Source organism: Psittacula echo (assembly GCF_963264785.1).
Source record: "Psittacula echo genome assembly, chromosome: 1".
Taxonomy (NCBI): Eukaryota; Metazoa; Chordata; class Aves; order Psittaciformes; family Psittacidae; genus Psittacula; species Psittacula echo.
Window position 1 is genome coordinate 39,118,632 of NC_137735.1, and position 21,309 is coordinate 39,139,940.

The 21,309-nt window shown below is 34.6% G+C and overlaps 1 protein-coding gene across 1 annotated transcript in view; it reads right to left on the reverse strand.

Moving 5' to 3' along the window:
* Window positions 1–2,568: 2,568 nt before the first annotated feature.
* WDR17 (WD repeat domain 17) overlaps window positions 2,569–21,309 on the reverse strand; it is a gene marked incomplete at both ends in the record, with an annotated part of 49,059 nt that continues 30,318 nt past the window's right edge. Inside the window, 17 exons of the mRNA XM_080638919.1 lie at window positions 2,569–2,688; window positions 4,390–4,573; window positions 4,759–4,854; window positions 7,005–7,106; window positions 7,989–8,091; window positions 8,181–8,322; window positions 9,079–9,190; window positions 10,151–10,171; window positions 12,586–12,725; window positions 13,980–14,079; window positions 14,968–15,059; window positions 16,437–16,569; window positions 16,945–17,009; window positions 17,293–17,448; window positions 18,961–19,086; window positions 20,831–20,961; window positions 21,091–21,240. Of these exons, the coding sequence (XP_080495045.1) occupies window positions 2,569–2,688; window positions 4,390–4,573; window positions 4,759–4,854; window positions 7,005–7,106; window positions 7,989–8,091; window positions 8,181–8,322; window positions 9,079–9,190; window positions 10,151–10,171; window positions 12,586–12,725; window positions 13,980–14,079; window positions 14,968–15,059; window positions 16,437–16,569; window positions 16,945–17,009; window positions 17,293–17,448; window positions 18,961–19,086; window positions 20,831–20,961; window positions 21,091–21,240 (1,973 nt within the window). The remainder of the gene's footprint in view (window positions 2,689–4,389; window positions 4,574–4,758; window positions 4,855–7,004; window positions 7,107–7,988; window positions 8,092–8,180; window positions 8,323–9,078; window positions 9,191–10,150; window positions 10,172–12,585; window positions 12,726–13,979; window positions 14,080–14,967; window positions 15,060–16,436; window positions 16,570–16,944; window positions 17,010–17,292; window positions 17,449–18,960; window positions 19,087–20,830; window positions 20,962–21,090; window positions 21,241–21,309) is intronic.

Below are 21,309 nucleotides of genomic sequence, written 5' to 3' on the forward strand. Positions count from 1 at the left end.
CTGCGGCCGTGCGTTCCCGGTCAAAACTGGTTTCCAGTTACGAGTCTCTCACACGAGTGCAGCCTGTGAGGCTTATAAACACGTCAGTAATGTTGGTCAGACAATGGACTGGATTTTGTAGCGATAAAGCAATGTTAAACTTAACTGAGATTTAATAGTAATTTGAAAGCACTAGCTGCAGAGCTTGACATTTTTCATTCAAATACAAATATGACTTTTACAAGAGGAGTCAAACAACCGTTTAATGTTAAGGGGAAATAACTATTTGACTAGCTGTGTGAGACAATGGAGTCACATGTTGAACAAACTGAACTTATTTTTGAAGATGAAGAATCTATATTTTGAGAGTTGCAAACACAGTTGTAGCAGTAGACACAATTACAACCTTTTCTGCATGTTGCCCTCACTCACCACATGGGGTACAACCACCTTAAAGAAAATGCAGCCTTATTTTAGACACAGTGACTGTTATCTGATGGATTCCCAATGCAAAAAAGTGTCTTTTGACTTAAGGTTTGTATTTCACACATGAAAGCATTCTTAACCCTCACTGTCTAATTTAAAGATGGACTACATTTGTCTAAGGTTCCATGTTAAGGCACAATTTATGCACAACAAATTGATGCAGTTATACTACATAATTTAAACTGTGAAATACTGCTAAAAATCCTTAGGATGCAGCAAAAGATTTTTAATATAGTAGAGTGGCAGCTGAGTCAATCCTTCAGATCCCAATCACCAGTCACGGGGTTATATTTGTAGCTCTTACCTTTGCTCTCCAAGTCTGTATTAACAACTTCTGCATACAAGGTTGTACAATTTATGTGATAAAAGATAATTAGTCTTTCATTTGACAGAAGCAACACATCAGATACTGGCTGCTGGAAAATTATTTCAAAAACTATGAATTTTTATTTCAGAAATCAAACTCTCATTCCCCAGCTTCCCAGAGTTAGCGAAAGGAAAACATTTGCCAAACAATATCTGCAAGAAGTAAAACATTCTGTTCCAGCATCCAAGCATATACAAAAATGTTTTTGTATAGGCTGCAAAACAACTAAGCTTATTTTGCCCTGCCCAGTATGTTCATATACCAGAAACCCCATAATAATAGCCTAGGACATCAACAGAATGAATCCTTAACATTTTTTTTTTTTAAGAGAAAAAAAAAAAAAAAGAGAAAACAAAATGATTTTTTAAAATTCTAATCTCCATTCCACCTTTCCAGCATGGTGGCATTGTTATATCCAGTTAAATGAGGGCATTGCTTACCTATATATTGAGGATTTTGTTCAATATGGTCTACAAAAAGAGACCATGTGTTACTTTCAGCTTTACCACAGTTTCTCTAGAAATAGTTCTGCCAGTTTTCAATTTCTACTTCTTTCCATTTTATGTATCTAGCAGGATTTCAAAAAATATTTTAAAGCAGCAGCAAAAAATGTGACAACAGACAAAGCAGATTTCTGCTTGTGTGCCATCAGTTAAGCTAAGAAAGAATAGTATAACCAAGGCATCTTTTCTACAGGCAATTCTGATTATAAGATGTATTAATAAGAATAATTATTAATAAGAATAAGATTTGTCTTATGATTAAATTCCATACTATACACAGCTTTAAAATTTAAATATTCTTAGCATTCTATTGCCAAAATTTTCTTTCCATTTAAGCAGAGCTTTAATAAATAAAAATATATGCACAAGTATATGCTTCTGGTCTTTCATACTATGTGTATATTTATAACTAATATAAAATGTAAAAAGAAAACTGGTATTTTTAATGTATATAACATTTAAATAATTTCAATACATTTTCTGTTTCTTACAAACCCTTTGTTTAAAAAAAATAAATAAAATTTAGAAATAGATATTAGCTTCCCATGAAAGTATAAGGGGGACAGCTGCCAAAAATGAACTTGCTAGAAAATAGAATTTTATAATCTAGATAGTCAAACCTGTCTAAACAAAACATTATTAAACATCTTTATACTCTTATTAAAGCACAATAACTAATGGATGAAAAAATTATCTAATTTTTGTTATAGAATCCTGTGTGTAAAACCAAGTTTAAATTAAAAAGGAGAACACCATGTATGAAACAGCCACAGGATTCCAGTTAGTTTAAAAACAGGTTGCAGTTCCCAACAATAAAGTCATTCTATTATGTACTTGAAATTATCTATTTGAAAGTGTGTTTATGGATATCACAATTTGTTACCAATATTTTGAGAAGCTGATAGTTGCTTACTTTCTTTACAAGGCTTCTGTTTACACAGAGCAGGCTGAAATATGTCTGCATTGTCTGACAACATCATTCTTACTTAAAAAAAGACATGGCTGTCTATGTAGTTAGGACTTTCTTTGGATTCTTAAATAATTTTTCTTTGGATTATCAACAAATTTTTGTATAGAAACCCTTTTCTTATTCTCATTTTACAATTGTAAAAGTACAAGTAATTTCCCTTCCAGAGTCAACTGCCATCCTTCTGTCCTTTGACAAGGATGAAATCATTATTAACCCTCAGAGTGGTATTTTAAGCACTACAAACTACAGAGGAAAACACCTCATCAAAATGGATTAAGTCGTACTCCTGTTCCTAGTGGTGAAAAAGGATTCACTTTGGCCCACATCAAAGCATCATTCAGTGAAATAGCAGATTTGCCATCTTCGAGGAAGAACACTGGACCCTGCACAGCAAAAATATTTGGAGAAGGAAATTAAAATAAAGTATACATGTATTGTGTAAAGGCTACCACAACAGCAAGCACATTTTGTTTTATCTGAGAAGAACATGAAAACCTGATTTACAGCTACCACCTATATTCATGCAAAAATTGTACCCCACCAACTTAAAGCTTTGGCAATAGTCACATTATAAACTGAGTGAACTTGTTATATTTTAAATTTGGAGACCCAACATTTCATAACCCTTAAGTTATTAGTTTGATTTTTAATAATTGTGGTATTTCATATGTTTGGCAATTATTCCAGAGTTAAATTTAGCCTGAATTAGAAACTGAGGTAACATCTTTTTTTTTTTTTTCCCTTCAAAATACTGTACATATTTTATTGTGTCTGTCCTTATCTGTGCTGATCTGTGTGTTTTCCCCATCTACCAAAAAAAAAAAGAAGCCTCCATGAATTGCTTGAAAGCATGAAGTCTACGGAATAATTTCAAATGTTCACTATGAATATGACAAAATACTAATTTATCTGATGGAAGAAGAGCTATTTGCTAGTTTCTTCGTTCAATATATGGTTTCAAAGCTGCAATTCCATTTAAGTGCCTTCTTCAATAGTTATGTTCTCTGAACTTGCTACTTAAAATTAGTAAACCTACTCAATTAGGCTACTATACCTTAGTATCAGTGAAGAGATTTGTGAGCTGATCTGCATGTCTAAAGCAATGGCTCCTAATGTTCACTAATCCAGAAATAAGGATATTGCAGATGACAAGTTGATGACACCATATTTGCTATTCTTGTTGATTTGATTATGACAATGGCAGCTTTATGTGGCTCTTAGCAAATGCTGAGAGTACAGCATAGCCAGAGACCACTGGTCTAATGTGGAAGTGTGGGCAGCAAGGTTTTTTTTAGATTTGATGGTGTGCAGTTGTGAATCTTGTTTACCTCAAAAATCCCTCTAGCATTTTGCAATCTCCAATTTCTGATGCAAAACTATCCCTCTTAATCCCTGAGCAACACTGTTACTCTTTGAGCTGGCATCTTGTACTGGGCAGAGGAAACAGGCTCAGTCACAGGTCAGACAGTAAATTCATACTGAGGCACTGTCTGGAGACAGGAGCCTGAAAGCAGTACTTTCAGGCTGTGTCAATTTTCCCCTTATGGAAATGACAACATATACCAAAGAGGTATTAGAAGGACTAGTATGATTTGATCATAAAGCCCTATGTGACTGATGAATAAATATATTTGAATATTTAGTCTAATATCTGGCTTTAATTAACCATGAATTACAACTTTTACAGCGTGCATTTCCATAATGATAAATACCGACAACAGAATAATGTTAGTATGTGGTTGAAGATACATAATTTCCTGGGGTTTTATTCAAGCTGTGGTGAGGCAGTCAGCAATAAGTTAAATGCACTTTAGACAGAACATCTGGCAAAGGAAATCTGTCTTTCTCAGGGAAATTAAAAAGTTTTGCATTGGGAAACTGGGCAATTATTTGATCGGACAATTCTTTATGTAGCCTTTCTTCTATAGCAGATGCCAGCACTTGTCCTCTTTAACTTCTGCTACTGCGACAACAGGGAAAACGTTTTTCTTCCAGGTGACAGAAGGGACCTTAGATTTATGGTAAGCTCACAACTGGTCAATGCTATCACTGAGAAAGAACACTTCAGCTCTCTGAAACCATACCTGTATCCTTAGCCCTGTCAAACAAGAGATGTGAACGTCTGAATGACTAGGAAGATTTGATCCAGTGACGCAGTCTGGCCCAACCATTCCTTTCAGAGGCTCCTCTTGTATTCGTGATACAAGTATGGAATACACTGTTCTCTGCGATTCAGATGGCGGCGTGCATGGCAATTCACTGGCAGGCCTATGAACAAGAGACACTTGTTTTTCAACTATACGTCTTAGTTTGTGTTAGAAATTAACAGCCACAGAGTACTATTTTTTTACATTAATATTTAGATTTTAAAAAGGAAATAAACACTGTATTTACAACTTAACAGTTAAATACAAATAGTCTCATTGCTGATAATTTTATATTTTTCCACCTACTTGTTTAACTGAGTACAAGCTCTCCATGCATCTAGTTCCTCAGAAAGCTGTTCAATTTTCAAAGGTACGGATACTTCCCGTCTTTTCAAAAGCTGACTAAAAAAGAATGCAAGTAATTAAAGTCTAAATTAATTCTAACAACAAATATTTTCTTAGAAGAAAACCAAGAGAGACAGTAGTAATATAAAACTATTGTTTACTGGATATAGAAATAAATTTATGAAAATAAATTGATCCTTCACAATAATCACTATATTAAACCTTAGAAATATTATATCACTAGATAGAAAAGTATACATTTTGTTTGTTTTTAATTATCTCTATTTACACCTTATTTAAGCTTATCTTTAATTAGCTCTGTTTTTTATTTTTCTTTGAGGCCATTCTTATTTTAAGGTTATACGCGTTCTTATTTCTTAATAATGACAACTTTACTAAAATTAAGGACCCATTTTGCCTATATATAGCAGATATTATAAAAATACAGCTAGAGAAACACGGTTCGACACATGCTCTGAGACAGCCTTGTTTCACCTGATTACTGTGGAAAACACTTTCAAAATCCCTGCAGTGAACAGTTATTATCTGACCTAATTCAGCAAATTTTCATTTGTGTTGGGATGCCTTAAAAATGTCCAGCTCTAGGCATGCGAGTGTCCAGTAAGTTTAAGATGGGATGGAATCTAAAAATCTATGAATCCTGAAAACATTGGGCAATGTGAGAAAAAAAATTTGAGCAGTATTGTTCTGAGAAAAACTTATAGCTGACAGCCAAAGTGTCACTTGTATTTCATGTTGCTGCTTTCCATAAATAAGTCTGATGGCTCGGAAAAGCAAAGAAAGTAAACAGACTTTTTCCTTTTCTCTATCCTGTCATCAAGTTTCAAAGACATGTATGGCTAAGAGGAAAGGAGTGTTGTCAAGACATCTGACGGAGTCAAAGAAAAGAGGCAAACATACGGTTCTAAGACATGATAAATTTATGGTAATTATTCTTGTTGGGCAATTCTAATAAAATAGCAGGAGATGTAGAAAAGGTCACAATTCTCTTAAGGTTTGAAAGGACAAAATTTATTATTGATGAGGAGATAAATGAGCGAAATTGTCAACAAAACTACAGTGGTTAGACAGAGCAGCTAGTGGAGCCATAACAGCAAGAACAGTGCCAACACAGCTTGCACTATAAAATCAGTGACATCTTGGAGCTGGCCTTGCTATACAGCAAGTCAGGCAACAAAACCAAAAGGATTTGACAGTCCCAAACTGTAAGGGAGAAATAGAAGTTAGTCAGCCAGAGAGTGGCATTGTTACCAAACCAGACAGGAAGACTAAGCAATCCTGGTTATACTCTGAGGAAGAAATACTGAAGTATTGTATATAAGTCTGTTTTATTTACCAGATAAGATAAAGATTATTGATTTTAATCTTTCTCCTTCTAAGTCTGAGTGTTGTCAGGTCAAGTCAAGTGTATCAAGTGAAATCAAGTGGGTCAGATTGAGTAGGGTCAAGTGGATTGTGCCAAGCCAGACTGATCTGGGTCAAGCCAAGTCTGGTCAAGTCAAGTGGGCCAAGTCGGATCACATCAAGTGGATTGGGTAAAATCAAGCCAAGTCCATTTATATCAAGTAGGTAAGATCAAGTCAACTGGGTCAGGCCAAACTGGTTCAAGTCAGTCAAATCTAGTCAGGTAGGCCTAGACAGGTGACTGGTTGGGGATGAGCTGGGCCAAGTGGGCAGGACCAGGCCAGGTCAAGTATATTAATACCTCAGAGTATTAGCTCACTGAGTAACAGAAAGTCAGATCAGGTTTCTTGGTGGAAATCAAGCTAGTACTCAGTCATGAACTCTAAATTCAAAGCTTGTCCTTGTTGCTACTGAGGAAGTCTTTGTAAATGGTCTACACATAGATACAAAATTAGAACTGTTACCATCAACATATACTCATGCATGGAGCTAACGCTGAATACTCATCTACTTCTAAACATTCTTTTACTTAGAGAATTAAGAGTTTCACTGAAATCTTGTATTCATAACTTGTTTCATTACCTCAGAAACTTCTACGAGTATAATTCATACAGAAAATAAGAAAGGTTCTATATTCAGGCTTGGGTATATGCTTATAAGAGACCTGTGAACATTTGGGGTTTTTCTGGGGGGGAGGGGTAGTGTGAAAGAAGTGGGGATAATGTATAGCATACGTCATAATAGGGACAGATTTCTCAGTGTTACTGAAAACACAGTATTACCTTGTATACTCATAAAGTGCAGGTACAATGCTATTGTACTGTCTTCTGATAGCAAGTAAAGCACCAATGTAACCACACAAAATCAGCAACTCATTCCGAAATCTGTAAACAGACCAAGTATTAATCATGAATAACAACAAGCATTTGCAAAAACATTAAAGATGCTCATACTCAAATTATAATCATGAAACCTAATTTATCCATCCATCTTTTGTGGAGAACCTATGTTTGCTGATTATGCTTACTTTTTGCGTGATGTAATTGTTAAAACAGACTCCATTTGCTTTATATTGATCTCAATTATTAAATTTTAAACAGCATGTACAACACATAGGTATTAAGCACAATAATGTGAAGTTACAAAACCAACATCCCTCAAACCTTTCAGTAAACTTTAAATGTAAATAAAATTGCCCTATTTATTAGCGTGGACTTCAGTTTTGCCAAGTTTCCCCACAGGCCACAGTTAAGAGTTAAGCTTTTTGCTCCTTTAGTTCTTCACAAGTACACCTGTGCAGGCACTCATACCCAGCTTCAATCACCTGTCATAAAGGTGAACCACAGCCATCCAACTACTCTAGAGTTAATTCTGAGAGCAGTAGCTCAAATTTCCTTAACACTTTGACATTAAAACCTGCATTATGTGTGGTATCCATTGTTCTTTTTCCTCAGAAAACTGAAACCAGAGTGAGATTCTTCTGACCAAAGTGAGATTCTTCAGATAGGACCAACATTGATTCACATATTATAAATGTCCCGCAGAAGAAGTGAAATATCTTTTTTCTCCCTGTTAAACCCTGAAAATTTAGGAAAATTCCGTACTCTATTCTCCAGATTTGGAACTAGCCTGCTTGCTGAATTTTCTTTTTTACCTCTTCTGGTAAACAAAAAATTATACCAGCAGTGTACACCTATATTTTTTTTAATTCCAAACATTTCTTTTAATGAAAATTCCACTTTTATAAGTAAGGAAAATATACTTACTCACTCCATTTCTGCAACACTAATCGTTCAGTGCGTATATAACTTAGAAGATCAAGATACGGACAGATGGAATCTAAAGTCCAGTCTGAGCCACAAAGTTGCTCTGTTGAAAAACAGAAATAAAAGATACCTCAGGAGGCAAGCTATACAAATGACTTATGCGTTAAAAGGTTTCTTCACCCAAACACCTACCTTTCACATACTGAATGCCAATAGGGAGAGCTTTTTCAGGTTCTGTGCTTAATAGATAGTATTTTATAGTTTCAAATATATCCCCATCAGCCTGAATTGTCTCTGCCAACCTCATACATTCTTCTACATCAGGAAGATTACACTGGAAAACAAAGATTTTGCCAAAGAATTACTGTAGTGTTCAAACAATTCTCTAAGATGCAGAGAAATACTGAAGTTTCCACATAGCAATAAGATCAAACTCTCTGAAAGAAGAGTCATTGTTTGAAGGACAAACTGCATATAACGCACATTATGCAAGCCATCTAGAACAGAGAACACCACAGGAGAAGGTTCTCTAATTTTAATTTAAGCACTACCAGTTTCCATTGCTAATGTTGTTTTTGTTTGTTGTTTTTTTTTTTTTTAAATTTTTATTACTGCTTAATTTGCAGTCTCAGATTTGCAGTCTGAGTTGAACCTTAGGGTCATTCATGGAGCAGACCCTGCTGCTGCTGAAGAGGAAAGGGGGCATTTAAGGAGATACCAGACAAGATGAAAACCAATTCAGGATAGTACAGAAAGCTGATCTGCCAAGACATGATTAGGCTGCACTTCAGTGATGAGGAGGTTATAAATCTGAAGACCATAACCTACTTCAGGAAATAACCTCTGTCATGGAAAGACTGCACAAAGAGTAGAATTAAAGAATTAAAGTTCTTCTTGTGCAATACTGAAAATAAATTCAATTAAGACTGAAAGAGAGAAAAAAAAAAAAAAGAAGATACATAAAAAAGGATAAGACTGTTAGTGACAAATTTACCCAACAGATTTATTTGACCCTAAATTTTCTAAAATTTGTAAATAAATCTATACATAACCTCTTGTTAGCATTCAGGTAAATTCTTTTTCATTGTACCTTTTCATGCAGGTCATTTATTTCTTCTGTGCATCCAGGATAAAAAGCACATAGCTTTGCTAACTGCAGTTTATTATCAGGAATCATCATAAGAAGATCAACTGCTAAATCCCTGCACAAATAAAAGATGATACATAGTTACTCTTGATGGTTTGTAATATGAGGAAACTGTTTTCTCTTTTACATTACTTTCAGAAATAAGTATTCACTGAAAAAAAAAAAAAATATATATTTCCAGAGAAGAGCAGAAGAGCAGAAACAACCTCAGTCTCCAAGACTATTTTGGTGCAATAAATAAGGCTTTTTTTGGGGGAGTCATGAGTTAATTTTCTGTTGCTTTAGTTGATTGAATTAAAGAGCTGTGCAACCTAAAGCATCAGAACCACCTCAAAGTGAGAGGGAAGAATATGTGAGCAGGGATGGGAAGGGAACGTAGGACCCATCCAGTCTTGAAAGAAGGGAAGATGTTTATGTGGCTCTGTCATGAAACCATCCTCAAACCTCAAGGCTTCTAGAACTCCATGGCATCACCATAAAGCATCTCTTAGTCATCCAGAATGGCTAGTGCTCCTATGACATTACAAAAGAGATTATACATGAAAAGAATGTGATCTTTCTGAAAGGAAAATTGTGTTTTAGAAAACTGACATTTCTGAAACACTCCTAACTTTTTACCATTGTTACTCCCCCCTGACACAACAAGCAGCTGAGGGGAAAAACCAAAAATATTAGGAAATGGTTTTGAAACAATTATTCTACTGAGCTTTTAATAACTGGTTATGCTGGTTGTTCTGTGACTTCTATTCGTGTAGGCATAATTTCTCCTGTGACCCACAAGACTGACTTGCCTCTGTGTAAGGCATAAAGCTCCTACTGAATTCCCCTGGATGTTCAGGATGTGGTCTTTGGCTTGAAAATGTTTGAGTAAGCTAGTGTCCAATATTTCCACTGCTTTCTATCCACTCTCAAGTATTGATCGCACTTAAAAAATTAGAACACTTAGTTTAAGCTCATTTTTAGCATTAGTAAAGTCACATGTTTTGAAATCTCTTTTGATAAACAAACAAAATACCTGTATCCAAGTGATGGAAAGCTAAAAAGAAGACATTGAAACAGTAATGAACAAAACTTTGGTTTGTATTCTTAATTTACAAAGGAAAAATTTAATAGAAAATAATTAAACTATAACAGCAAATCTAAGGGTCAGGTTAACTGACCTTAACAACAAAAAAATAGCTTTCCAGTGCCTTTTGACAACCTAAAGAAGCTAATGGCACAAGGTCTTTGGAAAATCCATTATACTATTACCATGCAAAAACCACTTTTCCAAGTTACAGAAAGGCTTTTTCAGTATATAGAATATTTCACAAGTTTTTAAACTATTTTCAAGATCAATTACTCACATGGACTCATCTTCACAGGCAACTTAAACGTTTTTTAAAACTAATAGAAATTTTTCAGCCAAAACCATGAAATCAAATATTTTCTAAAGAAAAAAAAAATCTAAAGCCCTCATATAATGGCCTATGAATGGTGTTACCTGGAGCTTTTAAGAATCAAACTGAAAACACAGTCAGTATAAAGAACAAAATCAGGTGGCTGGGTCTGCATATGCGGAATTCAGTGTCTTCAGTAAAATATCATTAGCCTTCTGAATAGCAGAAGGTTGATTTTAACCATATTTAGATGCTAAGCACAAATGAAATGAAAATGTTGTTCTTAAACACTCACACATTTTCCCAAGGCTGTAGATTTGGAAAGATGGGGAAGGGCATGAATTTTTAGTTTTTTTTGTTTTGTTTTGATTTTATATTTTAGAGCATTTCTAAAAAAAAAACCAACAAAACACAACAACCAAACAAAACCCCCATACCACCGAACCCCAAAATACATTTCATCAGTAACTGATTTCATTATTAACCCATTAAGGTCTTTGTGGTATTCCTTGAGGTGTCTACAATTAAGTGCATCTCTACAATGGAATGTTTCCAATTGATGGATATCTCTAAGCATAACAACTAGTAAAAACAAAAAAGGAGCCCTTCAATATCAGAGGCCCTTGAAATCAAGCTTCCCCATACATGAACTTATACTTGCAGTGGCCCAAGTGGTATTATGTTGTGCCAGTATCTCTTTATTACAGAATATGAAGAGATTCAGGATTCTCTAACCTTTTCCTACAGAACAGAAAAATATGCTGTAGTGGCTGCAAATCAGAATGCAGGATTGCAGGCTATAGCTGTAATAGGTATTCAGTATAGCGTATGAAACCCACTGAAAAGTCCAAATGTAAACTTAGGCAATATGCAGTTTTATCATGTGTACCCATGTAGACTTCAGTGTACACATGCATAAATTTGCAGAAGCTTTATGTACATATGCATAAATACCATACTATTATAAGTATGTTATACACTAAGATCAGAACTAGCTTTTGTTATGCATTTGGAAAAAAATATACACTGTTTATCTTAACTTTATATCCAGTGCTTCTTATCAGAGGCTACATAAAAATCACTCTTCACAATGAAGGCAGGGAGATCAGAGGAAGAGTTTCAGAGACATTAAATGCTGCAGAATGGAGTTTACAAAAGAACCCTGTTAGAACTGGTGCAATGCAGAAATGCTAAATCATTGTAAAACCAAAGCAGCACATCATCCATTTCTTATTTTATCTTTTTCTAAAATACTTCATTGTCTAAGACAGCCTAAAAGCTTTGTAAAGATGAGTTCCTCTAGGCTTCTCTCAGATACTTAAGCAAATAATTCTGTAGCAGAAAAATTGATGCTTAATTGCAGTATCTGTTTATACACATATTTTCTGTGAAAAGTTAATTCTGAAACACCTGTACAGATGCCAAATATACCTTAGAAAGATTTCCTGCTTTTCACTGGTACACAAAAACACAGACCAAAACTGTGTCCTTCAAAGTAAAACCACTATGAGAAAGAAAAGGAAATTTAGCAAAGTTTCTCCATACGCAACAGGTAAGTTACTTACTCCTGCAGAATTAAATAGTAATCCCATTTTATCCTTACATCTTGTTAGCTATCTTGTATTCCTGAAACCAATATAAAATAATTCCTCACCCTCATAGATTTGTATATTTTTCAATCAAGCACTTAAAGATCACCTCACAGATCCCACTTAAGCTTCTGTTCTTTTTGACTTTTTAATTCAATTGCAGTTTTACTTTGTCAAGAGTCATTTTTACTCAGTACAGACTAGGACTTGCAATGCTACCTATTGCCAAAGTACCTAGGGTTTTTATTTCAGTGGGTTTCATATTATGTTTGACAATGATTCTTCTCTCATTTATACCAAATATAATGTATTTTGAGATTAAAGCAGAATATTTGCATGGCCTGTACTTCAAAAGTCTAATATAGCAATTCTGATTGAACCTACCCATGGTAGTTTGGTGTCTATAAAACTTTCAGTATGAAATACTTTATTATTTTGTTTGGGGTGGGGGGAAAGAAATCTTTGGATTAAGAAATTCTTACCATGTTGTTACTGTCATACATTTTCTTGCTAGTAATTCTAGGGCATAATGTGTTGCTTGTGCTGCACTTTCTCCTAAGACAGTACCCACACTGATTGCCAGCTCCAGTTCATTTCCACGAATCAGGTTTGTCATCGCAAGCTTGTTCAATGAAAAAATTATATCATCAAGGGACACAAGCATTTTTGGGGATTCACCATGTTGAACATACGACATTCATTTATGAGACTGCTTTTTACAGAAGGACAAAATAGGCATTAATTAAAGCAACTCTATATATAATTTGGATCTCTTAAATGAGTAAATAATTGTGCACCATGTGTTAAACAGTTTATAAATAACCAAATAGATTTACTTTAGCAGAACCTTTTTATTCAACCAAAAATATTACATAAATATTATACCTAAAAAGCATGACAACAATTCCTTCTAGTCTTAAGTAAGGACAGTAGGTTTCACAACACATATTTCCTCTCTTCTGATGAAAGAAGACTCAAAAAAATCAAAACCAACCAAACAAAAAATAAACCAACTAAGGACTCTCCTGTTCTTACTGGTCAGCTGGAGTTGCTCATAGACACAGCAGAATATTAAACAGAAAGACACTACACAATGACTTGAAATATGTCTATTTTGAAGTACAGGCAATGATGGATTATTGATTTCTGTCTTAACAGCCCATTATGACGGAATTTTACTCATTTGGAGGGATAGAGGAGGAAAAACATTGAGTCAGCAACAACAAAATCTAGGGAGAATAAGGGGACGAAACTATTTTTAAAACTACAAAAAGAGAAAATTCTAATTAAAAGTTTCCTGTGTGTCACTGGTTCCTACACCGACTTTTTCCTACAGTGGTGAGGCACTGGAACAGGTTGCCCGAGGAAGCGTGAATGCCCCATCCCTGGCAATGTTCAAGGCCAAGTTGGACAGGGCTTTGGGGCAATGCGGTCTAGTAGGAGGTGTCCCTGCCCATGGCAAGGGGGTTGGAACAGAGATGACCTTAAGGTCCTTTCCAACCCTAACTATTCTATAAGTTAAAGATTGCATCAAAATGAAGTTTCAGTTCTGAATGGGCCTTTTGAGTCACCGTAAACAGTAATACTTGTATGTATATGTATATACGTAAAGTACAACAAGATACTATATATGTGAAAATACAGTAATAAAATACTACTTCCTGTACATGAGGGAAATCTTGAATTTAATGGAATCAGGGATATTGTAAGGATCGAACTCTCTATAAATTCATAGAAAGCAAACACCAAGAATAAGTAACACATTTTAGAATGTGGTACATACATTTTTAAAAATAATTAACATGTGGAGATGTAAAAAGGAAGTCAATGTTGGCCTTTCCAAGGCCCTTCCACTTAAAAGAGAAAAAAAAATTACCTCTATATTTTCAACAGCCAGATGGCAACATGCTGCAAGCGCTGCATGGCCATCCTGGAAATACCATTCTGCCAGTTCTTTACTGACCTTGTGCAGCAGCCTGCAAGAACAAAATGTGAATTACGCAAGGTTACTTAAAGGCTGGAGTTCTTCTGCTCTTAATTTATGTACAGGTCACCACATTTACTTCTGAACCCTAAAATTTCTCTTTGACTTACAGAAAACGATACCACTAACTTTAAAAATGCAATCAGTTTGAGCTTCATCCACCACTTATATTGCTGCACATTCAAGTGGGTCAGTTTCCCAAAATCTACTTCAGTATGGTAATGTCTCTTCATATTGACAGAAGAGAAATCCAATATTTGGATATACCTGTGAACTCTGCATTAGTATTTCTCCATTTGCTCAAAAATTGTACATGTAAATGAAGTAACTACACAACCTCCAAGCTGCTTTTGTTACTACACACATAACTTGATAATGTAACTTTGGTTTTTGAGCACAATTATAAGCAAGGAGAGATGCATGTTTTCTGTTACGGGCACATACAATGAAAATATGGCCATAGCATACATTGTCAGAAATTTCACTGATAATAAACAGTAAAAGCTTCAGGAGAAGATGCATAAAACGTAGGGTCTCACATATATTTGTTAATGCTAAATCTCACTCTACTTACCAAAAGTTTGATGTTAAAATGCTACATATTTAACTATATTTAATTGCAGAGGAACACATCAGGCAAATGAAAAGGATTTTTATAATACATACATATGAAAAATCCATTTGGTGTCAGAAGTGACAACAGAAATTATTCAGAGGAGCATCAGATAGTAGGTAACTCTATCAATTAAGTTCTAGATGTAACATTTTGTTGTCGAATTCTTCATTGCTGATGCCAAATTAAACCACTAAGGTTTAACTCCCTTGATGACTTTACATTCTGCATTAAAATGAGGCTTTAGATATAGAAAGAACAACTTACTCATTATAATCATCTGTACTGTTTCCACCAGAATTTGAAGATCCACCTTTTGTGGAGAGTGGCGATATCTGTATATTTCCCTCACAAGCTGCCTGGCAGTGAATAAAAAAATTAAATAAAAATTAAACTGAATATGAAATGCATTGTTTCAAAACCAAAAAAATAATCTATGATCTATAAAAAACCTTCTAAGGGCCAGGTATAACAAAGGAAATATTTAAACCAATTAAATTATTCATAGGTAAATCTTTGCCTAGTTTTACTCAGCCATACAAGAAATTCTATAGAAGCAAGCGACTTTTCTTTTCCTATGCATTTGTACAGGACTTTTCCCAGCATTTGAATATGTTTAAAATGGACAGTCAAGGGTAAATCTGGAAAGGCTCAGATAGTGGCATAAGATGACCCTTTTTCATGTCTGGCAATAAATTATTTCTGTCATTAAATAAGAAGAAATCAGTATGGGTTCAAATGAAACTCTTTCATGTGCTTTAAGGTGTAGCTTGGTTGACAACATTAAAACTCAGGGCTCAGTTAAAAGGGAAAGTTCTGGTATCTTATTGCTTAATATTATCTGATTAAACCCTTGAAACAAAGACTATTCTATGAATTGTACTAAAGGCAACCCCTGCAATGTCTCTCTTACAAGAAAAATAACCTTTCTAAAGCTTTACAGTGCTTGGAGGTTTAAACTTTATAATTTGTTGAATTTAAGCATACCTCAAAGTTCCATTCTCTGCACAACAACATACAGACAATTTCTAAAGGACGAATTCGCATGCATTATTAATGTTCTTATCTATGAGGCAATTGAATGTTCAAGGCAAGAAAGAGTGCACCAAGGACAAATTGTGACAGTTTATTTAACAAGCTATATTAAGTATGTAGAAATTACTCAAAAAAGAATAAAGGCATGGTGAAAGAGAGTGAAAAAAATATATCAGTTTCTCATGTTTTGTGCTGTGTTTAACTCGGTGTTTACATCCGAATCAGAATGTGCTCTTGGTAGTCTCTTGTATTGTTTTTTTACACTAATTTGAAAGTTTGGTTTCCTATATTACTACTGTAACTGAGCAGTTTCACCCAGAGATTCTATAGGAAGTAATGTAAGCAAGATCTCAGTAGAAATGCAAGACAAATCCTAAATGTCTTTGATGTTAAGGACAATATTGACTGCTGAAAATCAGGTTAATTTTCTATTTCAACCAAAATTAAATACACTGGTTCTCATTTGGACATTTGATTGCCATTTAGAAGAATTGGGCTTAAAATCTGTAAATATGAGATACCTTGTTATGATTTCTGGATAAAAACTGGTCAATACAATATGAACATAAAGAATGGGGTAGTATTAGTATTTAGCCATTTTGCAGAAGTGAACAGAGCTAGCCTTTTAAATATGCTTGCCACAGTCAGAGTTATAAACAAATAGCTAAATACATCTACCATACCGTTCTATGTAATAATACCTGTGCAACAAGAAGAGCCTCTTTAAGCTGGCCTCTTGAAGTAAAGAAAGATACTAGTTTCTTCACATCTCCAACAGCTATACAGTATGGGATGACATCATCATTTTCTTCCTGAATTAACTGATCAGCTCTCCTAATTAAAAAATTAATAAAATATATAATTGATCACTAAACTCCTCTCTATGGTGTAGGTGTTAGACAAAGCTATATAAAGTTCACTGAAACCCATCTGCCTTTCCAGACCTCAGAAGACTTGCAAACTGTGGATACTGCACTAAAAGGTTAAAGTTGCAATTTATGCTCAACTCTTTAACTTGATTCCTGTACACAAAATCGTTGTTGAAATCCTCCACAGTTCCACCCCAAAGCTTACTGAACAAAAAGTAACATCAAGAGAATGTTGTAGCAAAAGCAAAGTACAACTGGTGTTCATATCCATCCTTCCTACTTATCTTTGTTCTTCTATGGACAGAAGCCACAATTCAGCACCATATTTTTACTACCTTACCTTTGCATTAACTTCCTCCAATATTTCATCGAAACACCAGGTGCAACTGAGAGAGCTTTGTCCCACTAGGAGAAAGCAGCAGTACATTTAACCTAAACATTTTATTTTGAGAAAGAGCTATATTTTTAGCTAGTTTCATGTTTCTTCCATTAGAAATAAATTTGTCAAGAAGTTAAATAAGGAATGAGCTATGCATTAGACTGCATATATTAAAAATAATATAATTGGAGCAAGATTCCACTTTTCTGGACTTGTGACCCATTTTGCTGCTACCTTATCTTTGATAGGGTAGCTAGTTTTCAGAACCTTCATCTTTTATTGTCCTTCAAGAATGTTCTGATGTTTTACCTCTCCAAGTTCTACCATTAGTTCACAATATCGCTGAATTTGTCCTAATCTTAAATGTATTTCTGCCGCTTCTTTAAGCCTCTCTTCTTTGCTTGGTGCACCAATACCACTTCCAAACTTGGACATTTTTACTGTTGTCAGTTCTTGTGCCCTGGACTGAGGGAAAAAATCCAACAGAAAAACAACAGAAAAGATAAAAAAGTTAAAAAAAAGGACAGTTTTCTGTGGTGAAAACAAGTTTTCTTCAGAACGAATTAGTGTCAAATATTGCAATGAAATACAAAGGAATTAATTTAAAAAAAAAAAAAATCCTTTTAAGAAAAGGCTAATTGGAAGATATTACAGTGAAGTAATTAGAAGTGATTACAATGAGATTACAGTAAACTATATGTTAAAGTTAACTGTTAGGGTTTTGTTGCACACATTCATTTTCCTCAATTATTTTTAATCTCTTACATATATATATATTTTATATTCTCAACCATTTTCTCATATGTAATAGTAATTCACCCAGATATCCATCATGAAAATCTTGATATTTATGAAATTTCAAAAAATATCCCTGAACATAAACCATACAGGGCTGGGAATTTTGCTTAGTACCATTACAATGATGTCCACATAAAGATAGTTAGCAGTCAAACAAGCAGCCAGCATTACCCTATCTCTACTTTTTCTTGAAGTTGTGTAGCAAGATTCTGAGTCAGCAAAAAGGGAGCAAAATGCTTTTAATTAATGTGAACACTTAATCCAGATCCACAGAATGAACAGCAATTACTGTAGTTACTCTAGGCTGTCTGAGTTGTAAATGCATGAAAATGAGTTGCAGGGATAAACAGACTGTTTTCATTGCATGAGTCAAGAATTAAATGTCTTCTTCTCAGCCTAACTGGCTGAGAAAACTGTTTTTTGGATACATGGGCACTCACACAAACCTTCATAATATAAGCAGAGCAGCTGCCATTATTACAGTTAACATCACTAATAAAAAGTTTCCAGTACTTAAGAGTCATGAGGTATGTAGGACACTTTAAGAGTCTGATTTTGCAAAAGGCAGCCTGAAACAACAAACATCAGGTGAAACCTGGCAAGTCTTTAGCCCTGGAGGTGGCAAGTGGGGTGTTATGTATTTCCTGATCCATACCACTAGATAATCTTTCCTCTATTTCCAAATCAGTCATTAGAGTATGGGACTCTTTAGTATCTCTGAGAAGTCCCCGACAATACCACATATCCCTCTACACTGTGCAAATTGTATGTCTGGTTGCATATTCATATTTGCAGCTACTAAGAAATTTATGGCCTACTACTTGAATTTCACATTCATATCTGAATCACTCTTTAGCTGCATATCTGTATTAATGACAAGTTCTTGGTTTTCCACTCCTTCCAGACAGCTTCAGAGCATATTTCTGAAGGAAAGACAAACTTGCTTCATAGCTCAAGCTGTTGTGATGCCCACTTTGCAATTTCTTTTTCATTATTTTGAAAATTCTTTTCCAGTTAATAACTGTAACCTAGCATTTTAACACTGACTGTGCATGAAATATATTTGGACATGAAATAAATTGTGACCCTTTTGTAAAGCATTACAAGTTCTTTTTAAAAATAAATGAAACACTATATAGATTAACAACCATTTTCACCTGCTGTTTATGCTTCACTTACCATTCTGAATCTAATCAGATGTTTCATATGCATAATTCCTCTGCAGTAGTTTTGTGGAAGCAAACTGTCGTCCTGTCCTTTTATTACAGCAACCAAATCCCATAAATTTTTGCTGCCTCCTGGAGGCTAAAATTGTTAGAGAAGAAAAGAGTTACATTACAGGAATGTTCAAGAGAGAAACTTGAACTTTGTTCAAGACATTGGAAAACATTTGTTTGGTGATTCCAAGAAACACAATTTCAGACAATTTTGATATTAGAAGCATTCCTATGAAGACACGAACTAGTTCAAGATACATTTCCTTCTACCTTCTTGAAGGCTGTGAACATACAGCAAAATCCATGAACCTAAATATCTGGTTATGTGTGGACACAGTTGACGGCTTGCCATTAGAGCTTTCCCTTTTGCTTCCAAAGGAATGTAAGCTATTTGGTGGCTACTAATGGCCTAAAACAACATTCATCTGATGGGATGCATTTGCTGCCCCAGTAGTTGTTTACCATTTTCTGTAAAGCAAAGGTGTGGGCCAGGCAAAAAACAACTTCAAAGATTGACTGCCACAATCTGGCTTACTATCTTAATATTAAACCTCAAAATAGATACACATGGTATAAATGTATATGCACAGAATATTTCAGGCCAACAAGGCAATTTTTTTTTTAATAAATTTTAAGCATTTTTATTGGTCTAACATTTGAATCAATCCTTCTGTAGAGCTATGACAATGGCTTAACATTGAATAAGGCCTAAAAGAGAGAAGAGAGTGAGTAATTAAAAGCTTTAAAAACAAACAAACAAAAAACCCCACCAAACCCTGATCTCAAAGAGCTTTTCTAAGAACAACAGGATTACAAGTTGGGGGTGGGGGGCATGGAGAAGAGAGAGACTATTCCCTTTTGTTTCAGTCTGTTAAAGCTCTTATTGACTGCTTACAGATTAAGCACAATGCTATTTTCTGGAAGCAAAAAGCACTGAATACAATCATCAAAAAAAGGTTTTGTTCTTGGAATATTCTAACATACTTGTAAAAGTTTTACTGTCAAATCAACATGGTACATCAAAAATTATAACTTCTGTAAAACAAAGAATTCCATAAAAATATATTTTTTAATAAAACAGGAAATTTCAAGATTTGTAACTGAGGCAGATTGTTTCAGCATTTCATACACTTCAATTTAGCTAGAAATCAAACCAAATATTTTGGATCAAATAGGTCTGCGTAGATCAGTGTATTGACTTAAATTACAATAGAGCTTGACAGAAGCTGTAGTTCCAGGTAATTTTTGTCCTCATTCTACCTCAACTTCAGTTGCTGTGTAGGTAAGCACTCTCAGGACAGTTCCTATTTTTAACTCAATTGCAGAGAGAGGCTGCAGTGATTCATAGCAAATATTACTGTGCAATGGAGCACAGGGACAGGGCCATGGGTCATCCAGATCTACAGCTCCTGGAAGGTAATACAGCAGTTCTGTCACAGACACTTGGGCAGTTCAAAGCTTATCTGCAACAAGGATGTCTCTTTGATGGATAAAAATTAAAAACTTCAATGTAGTTTGATAAAGCATATTTTTTTATTTGCTTCACTAGAAAATTCTTGCCAAATCAAACCTTTCCTACAGAAAATTAAATTATCCCACTTATTACACTTTGTGAACAATTGGTGTTCACAATTGACTAAGAATTTAGTAATGTACATTTTTACATGCAGAACTGTTACTAGACAGAATTGATTTCTGCGTATTTTTCAGATCCCTTTAAGAAAAGGAGATTAAAAAATGGTAAAGTAGAAAGAAATTTCACTTCTGGGAACTGACTTCAGAAGAGAAAGTCACGCACATTGACAACATCCTTAAATTTGCACCATACTTACTGAAAAACATTCTGAAAACCATCTTAGTTTTTTTACTCGAGCATTTCCTGGTTTTTTTTCCACATCTTGTTTAATATCTCTGGAAACTTTACCACACAGCAAAGGAGGAGCACCAGATTCCACAGCACGATCTAACACACACAAACATACATCAAAATTAAAAAAAAAAAAAAAAGAAAGAAAAAAAGAAAAAAGAAAAAAGGAAAAAAAATATAGCAGCATACAGAAAAATAAAACAATGGTATAAACAATTTACTTACCTGTATTGCCAATAATCTCGTCCCAACATCTATCTGCTAAGATATTTATTTGTAGAGGATTTATAAGAGGTGTCAATGACCAGAGTCTCACAGTAGAGTCACGAGAGCAAGAAGCCATAGTAAATGGACGGCTCGGATGACACGTTAATCCTAATGGAGAGGGCATTTAAAAATGTAGTCAAGTAATTAAGTTTATCTAGAGAATTAATATGATTAAAT